Below are 12,295 nucleotides of genomic sequence, written 5' to 3'. Positions count from 1 at the left end.
GTGCTCATAAATAATGGACTGAATGGATAAAGCATTCTGCGCTTGACCAGTAGTTGAAAGCTCGAAGTGATTTTACGCAAGCTCGGTGAATGCGGCAAAGCGTAACTTCATGAAAGTTCAGTGTTACACAGGTATGAAGGTGCGCAAGCACAAAAAACACACAAAGAAAAAATATTAGGATTGGCACACTAATGTCGGGAATTTTCTCTGAACATCAGTTTATTTCAGAGGACCATGTTTACAATTTGCTGCTTTTACAAATACAAGTGTCCCTGTCGAAACGTTGGCTTCTGTGACATTCCTTGTTATATCACTGTTAATGACTTCAAGCCTGCATCTTGAAGCTCACTCTCGTGTCGAGATTAGCATAGTTTACAATTCAAAAAATTACCAAGACAGAAAGATTACTAATTAATGCGCTTAGCGGTCAAGACAAACAGCTGGGTCAGCCTTATGTTCTGTTATGTGGCTGGTACATATAATGTTTGTAAGAAAACAGTGAAGCTTGTTGATAAGACATTGCGCCGTTTTGCATGTACAGGCGGATAGCAATGCAAATTAACATTTGGCGTGAGATGATCTACAATAAAATGTGTACTTAGAATGCATTAGTGATTCAAAAGCACCCCGATCTTGGTGTTAGTAAGCAGTTTTTTCAACCGTCACCTAGCAAACAAAACTGATGTACTATATATACATATATATATATATATATATAATATTTTCTTACAGGCTTCTCACGCGTACAAAATAACATTAAGAACGGAGAGCGCTGGAGTTCTAGTAAATCTTTTATCACAAATGACGTTCGCAGAAGAAAAACTTCGATGTCGCCCTTTATTCGCATGTGACGAAGGTAAGAGACCATTTGTAATTCATGTTTTTTGCATATAAACACAATGTGTATTATCGTCACAGTTAAAATATTTTAGACAGTCTGCAAACTGACTAAATCATCTGAAGACAAAAGTTATATTGATTGCTTTTTTTATGAAGTAATAAATAAAATGCGAGTGTCTTAAGTGAGCGGCTTTCGCAGGTTCTTTTTGAAGGCACAACTGCTGTAGGAGTGGAGTTCAAGCGCTACCTCGGAACAGACACTGTTCGGGCAAAGAAAGAAGTAATTCTTTGCGCTGGAGCCATAGCCTCTCCACAGCTACTGATGCTTTCAGGCATAGGACCTCGAGAACATCTCGAGTCTCTTGGGGTAAGAAGACGGTATGATTTTGATCGGTGATATACACTTAATGCTATCGTAGATCTTATGTGCCGAAACAACCTTTATATATATATATATATATATATATATATATATATAATGTCCTGAGACAAGCTACTGATTGTGCAGATTTATCTTACCACTTACGAAGGGGAACGCTTCGATCGTAAAAAAATACGCACATCCAACGAACACCTTACATCTATGTGGAGCGAAACCCACGTTACCCGCCGTGGTTGCTGAGTGGCTATGGTGTTGGGCTGCTGAGCACGAGGTGGCAGGATCGAATCCCAGCCACGGGGGCCGCATTTCGATGAGGGCGAAATGCGAAAACACCCGTGTACTTAGATTTAGGTGCACGTTAAAGAACCCCAGGTGGTCGAAATTTCCGGAGTCCCCCACTACGGCGTGCCTCATAATCAGATCGTGGTTTTGGCATGTAAAACCCCATAATTTAATTTTAAAGCCACGTTATATATGTCAAAAGTGGACAATCAGACAGCTAAGAGAAACGTGTTGAAAGTCTTGACTTTTTTGAAAAGTAGACTGCTACAAAAAAAATAAATAAATAAACGAGCAGGACGACCAGAAACTTCAACTCGTAAACTAATCCACGTGATGGCGACATCACAGATGAAAATGAAGAAAGCGTGCACAAGGTAGTGGCGTCACCCCGGAGCAGCTCCCTTTCTGCGATTGTTCTAGAAAAGAACAAGTAGCAGCACTTGTTTCCTTTTGATTATGGTATTAGCAAAGCTTTGTAATGTTTACGGCGTATCGTTTGTCTTCTGTTTGTATTGAATGTCATCAGAATGCATAAGTGTTCATCCTAGTTAAATTGTTGACAATACTAAAAAGCATATTTAACCTGTCTACCCTGCTTCGATGTTCAAGAGTTGTCATCGTGGAACAATTGCGAAATTCTTTCACTGAAGCGTATGTGTTGTATTTATTATAAGTGAATCTAAGCGCTTTGTTCTATGTGCTTTCAATGCGGTTATTATCCCTGTTAGTATGTGGACCCCATACTTCGAAGCCAATTGATATAGGCCGATTGGTTAAATCGGTGCTGACAGCAACACCAAGAACAACAACTAAACAATAACAAACTAAGAACCAGCAGGGTTCGAAAAGAAAGCTGTTTCCCGAAATAGGTTAAGCCTACCTTAAAAAAGACTCTAACTTAAGGAAAGCTTTAGCTCTCGGTGAACTATCTAGTCACGTACATAAAAATAACATAACGGCTTTTATGAGACACTCGCTGGACCTATTTCAATGAAAATTCTTGCCTTTCTGAGTAATAATTATGTGCAAGCAATGTTAACAGCAACAACGTGTAAAATGACAACTGTTTTTACGGAAGTTGTGGCAAACTGGTAGGTTGAAAAAAAATGATGCAGGAGGTTGCAAAGGTAACACAGCGCAAAAAGCACATATCGCAGCTGTGTAAAGGGCATCTCTAAAGTAGCCAGAACAGAAAAACTTCATTGACGAAATTACAGGTTACCGGAAATTGTTACAATGTTTACAAGCATCGTTTTAGAAGGGCGCAACAAGGAGGACGACAGACGAAAGAACACACGTACACAAGCGCCGTCTGTCGTCCTCCTTGTTGCGCCCTTCTAAAACCATGCATCCGTACCAACTCGCCCAATTAGCAGTGCTACTCACTGTTTACAAGAATTTCCGAAATTCCTATTCACGAATCATTAACATATTAAAAAGCTAAAGCATCTTTTTAAGAGGAAGCTTGAGCTTGATAGATTTTATAGGGTCACATGGCACACGCACTGGATGAACATACAAAACGCCTCATCTTAATTCATTGAAATCGCCCGAAACGGCACCCATTGGCCAGAACCACCGAGGCCAGAAAACGTTGTATATTTTACGGAACAAGAACACCAATATTATCAAGCTCTAACCAAAATTTATTTTCTTACGGCTGATTTGCGGCCCCTCTAGTCGGAAAGCCGCTCTGCTGAATTCGCACAACTGCCTCTTAGACGAGGACACACAATCACACACACGCACACGCAGGATTGTGCAGAAGCGGGCTGGTTGTTTCAAGAATAAAAGTATAAATTAGCGCGAATGACGGGAGGTTTGCAGAGACGACGCTCACCCAATTCGAAGAAATTTTTAGAGCGTAGCTCTTAAGGCTCATTCACACCGTCGACTGACAGTGGTCGCGCAACCAATTTTGTCGCAACGCGACTAGTCGCAAATAGTCGCTTTTCTCGAAAAGCGACCATTTTAGGCCAGTCGCTCGCGGCTCGACTTTTCAGTCGCGCGACCGTGGTCGCAAAGCTGCTGAACCAATCAGCGCCGCGCGGAAAGTGATATGTGTTTTTTCATCCGGCGTCGTCCACGCCAAATGCAACGTCAATGCCACCATGCGGACTACAGGCCGGCAATTGGTGTCTTGTCTTGTGATGGTGAGACGCAGGCAGTTGCAGCAACGTGTCGAATGAACGCGGTCGCATTCGCTGGAAGCTAAAGAGCAGGAAAAGAAAGCACAACTCCAACCCAATTTTCCAGCTGCCGTTCGTTAGGTGAGAGCGCCACCCAAAGATGAACAGCGTGTGAATAGTTTTGCTTGAATATTACGCACGGATTCCCACGCAACGCGAACAAGAAATTGCAGCTTACTCTCCATAACCCTCCTTGTCATGCGCGCGAAGTTCGGGCACGAGGCGGCTTGCGTGACCGGCCACTTCTCGATAGCGAAGGCACGGGCGCGCCCCCGAGTGTCACGTTTTCTTCGGAGGCTTCCGCGCTGCCACAGCTGACACCACGACCGAGCACATCAGCGCAGGGACGACGTGTTCCTCTTCGATCAAATTAAAATCCGGCCATCGCTCCAATCAACCTTCATGGATCAAAACCAGTGTACACAGTGCCAACGAAATGCGGGCGAACTGCGTAGATTCCTAGATTCCAGGATTGCGACTTGCAGGTCGCGCTGAGCCGGGCTTGACGGTGCGAGCATCGGTCGCCTTCGGTGGCTTTTTGGTCGCGAGTCGCAAATGGTCGCGCGACCTCCTCAAGTCGCCGGTGTGATTGAGCCTTTAGGCACCTTCTCTGCGTTGAGCGTCGGCGTTCTTCGGCGTAAGCGAGAGAACGAGCACAACGAGCACAATTGATTCCACGAGAGATCAACGCGGGTCCAAAATACATATTTTGGATTTCATTCAATATTTTATATTTTGTGCGCATATCACTCGGTAGTACGAAAGTGAACTTGCCTTCTTTAACAAATGGATACTTTAGGAGAAAAAAAATATCGAAACTTTTCAGGTTGCAGGCGCCATTTTCATGCACCGGGCATTCTTGCAAATTCACAACAATGTGAAGCTCAAAATATTACGGCTACAAAGAATGCTTTTTCTTGTGTAAAACGTATACGTAAAGAAGAGTCAGCAAGCGTTGTTTGAGGCTTCTGTGCAAAACGGAAGTGTTTTAAAAAAAATTCTTAATTTGCTACACTTTTCGAAATTTGCTATAGTTACGAATTTTTATCTCCTAAACTAATGCATGTAGCCTTTCGAAATTTGGTGGGCTATGACACCTTTACCTGTTTTACGATTGTGCTGTATATTGTTGCTGTAGCACAAATTTCGATTTTTACAGTTTGCCTCAAATGGGAAGTTTTGACGAAAATGAACACTATTTAAAAATCAAAATAAAAAGGCCCATCGTTAATCTTTCTCAAAATTTCGTAGACAGCTGTCCACAGACAGTGGAAAAAGAACATTAAAAACATCTTGCATTATTTTCTTTTTAGTGACAATATATGTGGTAGAAATCAGAGCTTCGCCGGGATGCAGCAAGGTGCTAATAAATAGGGACATCGGGGTAAAAGAATGTCAATTAGATTCTAACTTGCCTAAGCTTGGCCATGATGGCGACAAAAGGGCAGTTTTGGTAAACTAGTATTATGATTGTTAGCACGCAGTTCCCGAATGCCTAACTTTCTGACGTAAATTGTGCTACTGGGACATCATTCGCGCCCATACTTTGTTAGCGCTTTCAGATGAGGTTCTTCTAAAAACCGTCTCTTTTGAACGAGTTGGTAGAGTGTAGTAGAATGGGGAGTGGGTCCGTGGTAGGCGGTGGCAAACAGGTGGTAAAGCGAGATACGTTGAAAGTTATTGGCGGTGTGGCCGTCGCCTTAGGAGGAAGCTTTAGCTTGGTTGCTCCTATCTAAATACATATAAAACGAGAATTCGTTTTTCACGGCAACCACTGCACCACATTTGAAGACGTTTGTTGCAGTTAAAAGAAAAGTGAAACTCTAGTGACTGTTGGTTGCGATTTCTTTACTTAAGTCGTCAACTGTTTAATAAAATTGACAAAATAGCAGAGCTTTAGGAAACGAAACTATCAAATTTACAACTCTAACTCAGCAATGAAACATGATATAACAATCTTGTAAACTGCACCTAATAGTAAGTCTAAAGTGGACAAAATTGCTGTATTCTACATGGCTTTAAACTAGAATACCATTTTGTGTGTGGAATTTGTGCAATATTCTTGTAAACAATGTAACAAATTCATGTAAGAAATAAATTGGCATATCAAATTTGTCTGCTTTGAATGCTCTAATAGATGCCGTTCACAGGTCTCCGACATCTTTTATATACGTGCAGAGCTACGAATTTGTAATCTTCGTGCTTCTATTTTTTCAAACTTAACAAATCTTTAAAATTCCAGTTAAATAATGCAGACCAGAAATCGACATTTCGCGTCCAACAGTCACTAGAATTTACCTTTCTCTATCATGTGTAACAAATTTAAGTAAAATCGGCCCAGTGGTTACCTCAGAAAATCGTTTCTGCGTTTTACATGTATTTGAGTAGGCGGTATCGGAGTATGGCACGAGCTAAAGCTTCCTCTTAAGAGCAAGCTTTATTAGATTCGCTTCATTAGATCTGCGTGATCTGGCCCTCTGGATCAGTTAGTGTTATTGAAAAGTGCGGAAAGAGCCGCGATTACTGCAGCGCTTCGTAAACTGAGGACGCGTTCTCAGCACGCTGTCATCCTTTCGGATTTGTCAGCGGTGCTCCAACAATTATCCCGTGCATTGTATGGCAGCAAGTTCGGCCGACCGTCATTGATGCTAGCTAAGGAGCTCAGCAACAGGCATTTCATTCTGAAGTTTCAGTGGATACCGCCACGTGTTGGACTTGCAGGCAATGGTGCAGCAGATTAAATTAAGAGTGCCAATCAATCACCCCTTATATAAAGACTTTTCAGCACTTTGAAAATCACCTCACCATCCAGGAGTTATTTTAGCACTTTGAATACCACCTCACCATCCAGGAGTGATTTAAGGAATCCGCCACGGAGAAGCTATACGCTGTTTCGTAGAGTAAGAACTAGTTCCACGAACACCCCCCCCCCCCTTCCCTGTTAACGCGGAACAGTTCATCTGTGCCTGCCAATACTTCAATAAAAACAGAAACGCTCCACTTGAGGCTTTTTCCTTAAGAGTGTGCGGTACAGATAATGTTTACCAAAACACATAAGTTTCTGAGACAGGAAGTGTCACTCCTCTTCCACCTGTTCAATCCCCTTTTTAAAGAGGCGCCAGAAGAGAGAAACCGCTGGCACTATCTGCCAGCTAAATTAGGCCTAACCAACACCATCTCCCCCCCCCCCCAACCCTCCTTTCCGAGACATATTCCTTGGCGGCGACCAGGCATGCGGCGAGCGCGTCCACCAGTACCATATATGTAAACAAAGCGCTCGCGTCGGGACGACAGCGCGTGCGCTGTTTCGCCTGCGCCACTGGAGAATGAGCTCCGCGCGAGCTACGTGTTCCCATGTTCCCGCTTTCTTTCTGAACAATAAGGGACGCAACTGGTGGAAACGCTTCGTCTGCCGCTGCTGGTAAACGAACTGCCCGAGCAGAGGCTCAGCGCCACCGCCGAAAGGACCCTGTCGTTCGGAATCAAATTATTTGCCAGAAGATATGGCGAAATCAAAACTCCTAAACAGCCGCGCTCATAATTCGCGTTAGGGAGTATCCTAATCGTCGCTGCTGATCTGAAAATCCGTGCTGTCGTGGTCGATAAAAAAAAACTATTTACATAGTATCTCCTCAGGGAGTTATCTGAATGATGTGTTAGCATTTCATAGTAACAGCGTCGTGTCGAGTACTCGCACTCAACACTGCTGGCAATCCTAGCACTGCTGAGCGGCTGCGGTCGTCTTGTTGCCATTACGGTATTCGCGACAACACTGGGGCGACATGAACTGCTGCGGAAGGCGCTACAACGTGAACTGATGAGGCAAGCAAACTAGGGCAGGGGGCTGCGCCAGGTGCGCTCATTACGTTCCGATCCGAAGCCACGGCTGATACACAGTTCTGGCTTACTAAAGGTGCGCCTAGTGCGTGCCTGATTGCGCACGCGTACGTACGTCACGTGGTCCCAGAGACCCGCTCGTGCCGCTGCTTGCGAGTTTCTCGTCATCTTCTTCTACAGCTGGCTCTGATGCCGCTGGTTATGCCAGCGTTCCCATACTGCCCCTCGCGCTCGTGGCAATTTTCGCGCGTTCGTCGTCGTCTTCTTCCACAGCTGGCGAAAACATTCTCTGCTATCCACAAGTTTATTTAAGCGTCAGGAAGGCTTCACTGCTAGGGTACCGACCGTGGACGCATCACTTGATTTTTTCTCTCCTAAATTTATGAATGTGCCCTCTCAAAATTTCTGTTGGCATGGAGTTGGCTGTGTGTTAAATGTTTGCCTTTCCCCCATTTTGTGTTTTGTTAGACGCACATTTCAAACAATCTAATGTGGCCGATCCCCCTGCGGGTACGAGCCATGTTTGGAGGCAACAACAACATTGCTGCTGGCTGAATCTTGAAAGCGATCGTATTGCGTTAGGACGGGCGGACGCCTAAACAGCATTCTCGTTGGGTAACCATAGAAATGCCCACGCTTTTAAAGATCAATCTGCTGCAGCTTAAAGGTGCGCTCTTGGTATTTTATTGCCTTATTTCAAGAAATATTCCACCGCTTTTTAGAGCATGAAAATTTGGACAGCGCGAACTTCGATTTTATACCATCATGACGTTTTGCTGCGTTGTAGCAATGCTACAGTGTTCTAGTACACTGTAGCAATGCCGTTGCTCTCAATACCTACCCTGAGCCTCCGATCTGATTTTTGTTGTCAAAAGTGTTTCTACGAAACAGCGAGCGTGCCAAAGCGTTTTCTCTCACTCAAGCACACGCTTCACATATTGCAGATAGACGTAATAGCAGACCTTCCTGTAGGCAAACAACTATTCGACCACGTCACCGTGAACGGAATAGCGGCAACCACGGCAGAGAACATCGAAATCAACTACTATTTACCGTCCACAGTGCCTAAGTATTCTCTGTTTAGAACAGGTGAGCTGAAACGCACAATTGCGATTGACGTCTACTTTGTGTTTCCGTGCCTTTTAAAACACATTTCTCAACGTGAATTCTCATACATGACATCCGTGCATCATACATACGTGTATATGATATCCCTAATAAACCTGCACAAAGACAGCGTAGTAGATAGATGTTTTGATATCACTTCATGAAAGATTCGTAAGGCTACAACATTTTTACACCTTATTGGGCGTAAATTCCAGCGTTCTTGTGGTTTGCACATATCGCCAAAATAACTTGTACAACGCTAAATTTGTTTTCAGAAAAATGTCAAAGTAGCAAGCGAACATTCAAGTTACCTAGGAGGTGTTATTGTTGAAATAGAAATAAAACAGCACTTTTTATGAAATGTATATGCCGCGAGTATCTTCTTGGATGATCCAATATGACATATAGCAGCTTCAATTTTGTATATATTGATAAATGTACGCCTTACGTGGTAATCGGAAAAATTCTTAATATCTTTGGAAAACGCTGAGGGCACAATAGTGGAAAAGCATTTCTGGTCTAACCTATTGTATAAATGAAAATAAGATTTCTTACTGTTCTCAAATTTCTGTGCTGCTGCCTTAAAATCCGGAAAGAATAAAATTGTGCGGCCGGCGACACAATATCGGTGTCGATTAAATAGGCAATGTACGCGTCCTTGGTTGACGATGGAACACTATGCCAACGATTACCTTCTGATGACCTTGAAATTGAGAAAGAGGAAGAAATTTTCCAGATGTAAAAATCGAGTTCACATGCTTAATCATCACTTCGGGCATCGCCATGTCGAAGCTTTGAAATTACGCAATGTAGTACGAAGTACGTACATATTCATGTGAAATCACTCTTCGACACATCTTTATTAGTAAAATCATCTTCAGCTAATATGCGAGTTGTCGATGGTGGAGAATGCACTTAGTACACTTGAGATAGAACAGAGCCGTCTGTCAACATGGTTACAGAAACCGATGTGGAAAATAACGCAGGCGTTCAGTCATGATGCAATATTGCTGGATTAAGATAATACTTTGCCCTTTAATGCTACCAGTAGCATATGAATTTGCTTTCTTTCCGTATAGTGCAAATCTTTGTGGAGGTGTCAAATTTTCTGTTGCCTGGCGTACGCAGTAAGAATTAGGAACTCCACGGAACAGCCAATGCGTACAAAATAGCGTGGTCCAAGAAATAATAGCATGAACATTCACAAACGCAATTATGATGGATCTTTACAAATTTATTGTTTCAGGACCACTTATCCATGCTTTTGGCGTTGAATGTGTCGCCTTCTTAAGCACGCCAAACGCCGATCCCACGCTGCCGGACATTCAATTTCTTTTCGTGACGCTCAATCCCACCACGATTGAAGCGGGATACATTGCCAGTGTAATAGGAATTTCACAGGTAAGATGCTCATTTTTCTCATAACTATTGTTAAATAAGAAGCCCTATTGAATAGGTTCACATACACGTCCAACACCTACATACACTTACAAGCAGGACACTTCACTATTTGCATGTAGTTAAAAATAGATGTTAAGGCGCGTTTCCGGCTCCCAAATTGCCCTCAGCAAAAGCGTTTCCTTCAACATATGTCTCTATTATCCAGAGGGGAGCCTTCGTTGGCGCATGTATTTGGATACCACTTATTTCGTGTTGGCGCGCGGGAATTACTGCAGAAATTATCCTCAGTGACAAGGTGGTGGCAACACTGCGTCGCATACATGAAGTAGCTATTTCTGCCTCCCCCGTCGTTGTCTTTGGTGACGCATTCGTGGGTGTTCCTTTATTTCATACAAATCCCAGTCTCAAACTCTGAACAAGTGAAACAGTCTTCGTAACATGGAATTTACTTTCGGACTTTACCTTGCACATCCGCCAATACATATCGGTTAAATAAACATTGCCCGCAGGAGCGCTGTCTCCTCTCCATCTTCTGTGACGTCATGCCGTGAAGATTAGCCTTTAATGTGAAGCAAGCGGCGGACGTTTCTCATTTCTGACGCGGTCGTGGGTGCAGTTTTATTCCTCTCGCAATGGGGGACAAAACATTCGTTTCCAAGGATTATGGCCCTGTAACGGCCAAGCACTTGACCGGGAGCACACTTGTACTCATTTTACTGGCAGGTGCACACTAATAATTATTATTTCAATAATAATACCTAAAGAAGTTTAAAGTCGATATATTTAACGGTATACAGGTGGAGAGCGGTGGAAAGTCATTGAACATGAAGACTAAAACTAGTGTTTCGGTGACCATGTCTTCCTACGCCCGCAACCTACACTATTCTTCAGGATGAGCACAAGGCAGGCGCCCCATCCTTGTCATATCATCGACGGGATCCTCAACGCCACACTCTGAATACCAAGCGGAAACTTGCGCCACATACACAGACTGGTATTGTCGTAGCCCTTCTATATTACCAAGAACGAAGGGTCAACGAACGATTGGCCTGTACAGGACTGGTTCCACCTTTTTGAGCTACACGTAACCGCTGCATGAGTGGTCTGAACCGAAGATGGTCGCTAACTTCAATGAATGTATTTCCGGTGAGGCCTTCTGCTTTTGCCTCGCGCACAAATGCTAATAATCACAAAAGAAAATGAAAGACATAATGATCAGCCGATTTCTTTAACACGATAGAGACCCTTGCCTCATTCAACTGCTGGATGCAGTTGAATTAGGACTCCGAAGTTATACAAAGCTGAGCGTAATGGTCATCATATTTATGAAAATATGCCTCATAAACGAAGCCACTGACGAATTCTCGATGTAATGTGTACGTCGCAAAATCCACACACGCCTGTTGGTGTGAGCGCGCAATTTCCAACAGACAAAGCAAAGCCAATTGGCAGCTGGCGATGTCAAAGATGCTTCTGTGATTCAAAACACAAATATACACAATATGTTTTACCACCAATTAGTCACCATTATATAAGTCTTCGAGCAACCAGGTCTTTGTTAAAGCTACCGACGCATCCCAACCCTCGTATTGCATAGGCTGCCCACCATCTCCTATCAAGTCATCTGACCACTCTATGAAGATTATTTAGCAGTCTGTGCTTCACAAGATCGCTTCATTCGCGCGTGACAACTCGAAGTTTCCACAGCCAGACCTATCAATTGAAGCATAATGTGAAGTCACATCTGCTGCAGCATTGCCCAGTAATCAACCACCTGGACTCCAGGCTGCTTGGACTCAGTCTTCGATTCCATCTACACCAAAGAAAAATGCACACCTGTTTCTTTTCACGGCGGCATGAAGCAGACATCCTCACTCTCAAGATACCACAGTGAAACCAATAAGAACGCATGTTCATTTTACGAGGAAGAACATTCGGTGTTATCAACTACGGATGAATCGCTAACATGTGCAGTAAGAACTACTTCGCAGCCTCTAAACTCACTTGGGAGAACTAGCACTCAACAAACAGCTACCACGATAGCATCATCACCAGTATGAATTGTTCCACAGTCACTTTATGATAGAAGTGACTGTGGAAGTGATAGAAGTGATATACGAATAGGGCCACAGTAGGCTCGGGAGAGCCATCTGGCAAGTCAAACACACGGACCTCATCATCAGACAAGGTACAGCGGAAAGACGAAGACCAGTAACTCCAAGAACAATTTTGGCTACCACAAGAAATGTTCAGACAC

The 12,295-nt window shown here is 43.5% G+C and overlaps 1 protein-coding gene across 1 annotated transcript in view; it reads left to right on the top strand.

Annotated features, from left to right (window-relative positions):
- LOC119440239 (glucose dehydrogenase [FAD, quinone]) overlaps positions 1–12,295 on the top strand; it is a 690,341-nt gene that overhangs the window by 57,228 nt on the left and 620,818 nt on the right. Inside the window, exons 5-8 of the mRNA XM_049662828.1 lie at positions 733–847; positions 1,024–1,207; positions 8,475–8,619; positions 9,884–10,038. Coding sequence (XP_049518785.1) covers positions 733–847; positions 1,024–1,207; positions 8,475–8,619; positions 9,884–10,038 — 599 coding nt within the window. The remainder of the gene's footprint in view (positions 1–732; positions 848–1,023; positions 1,208–8,474; positions 8,620–9,883; positions 10,039–12,295) is intronic.

The sequence above is a fragment of the Dermacentor silvarum genome, chromosome 2, assembly GCF_013339745.2.
Source record: "Dermacentor silvarum isolate Dsil-2018 chromosome 2, BIME_Dsil_1.4, whole genome shotgun sequence".
In the NCBI taxonomy this organism is placed as follows: Eukaryota; Metazoa; Arthropoda; class Arachnida; order Ixodida; family Ixodidae; genus Dermacentor; species Dermacentor silvarum.
This window is presented reverse-complemented; position numbering and strand designations above follow the sequence as displayed.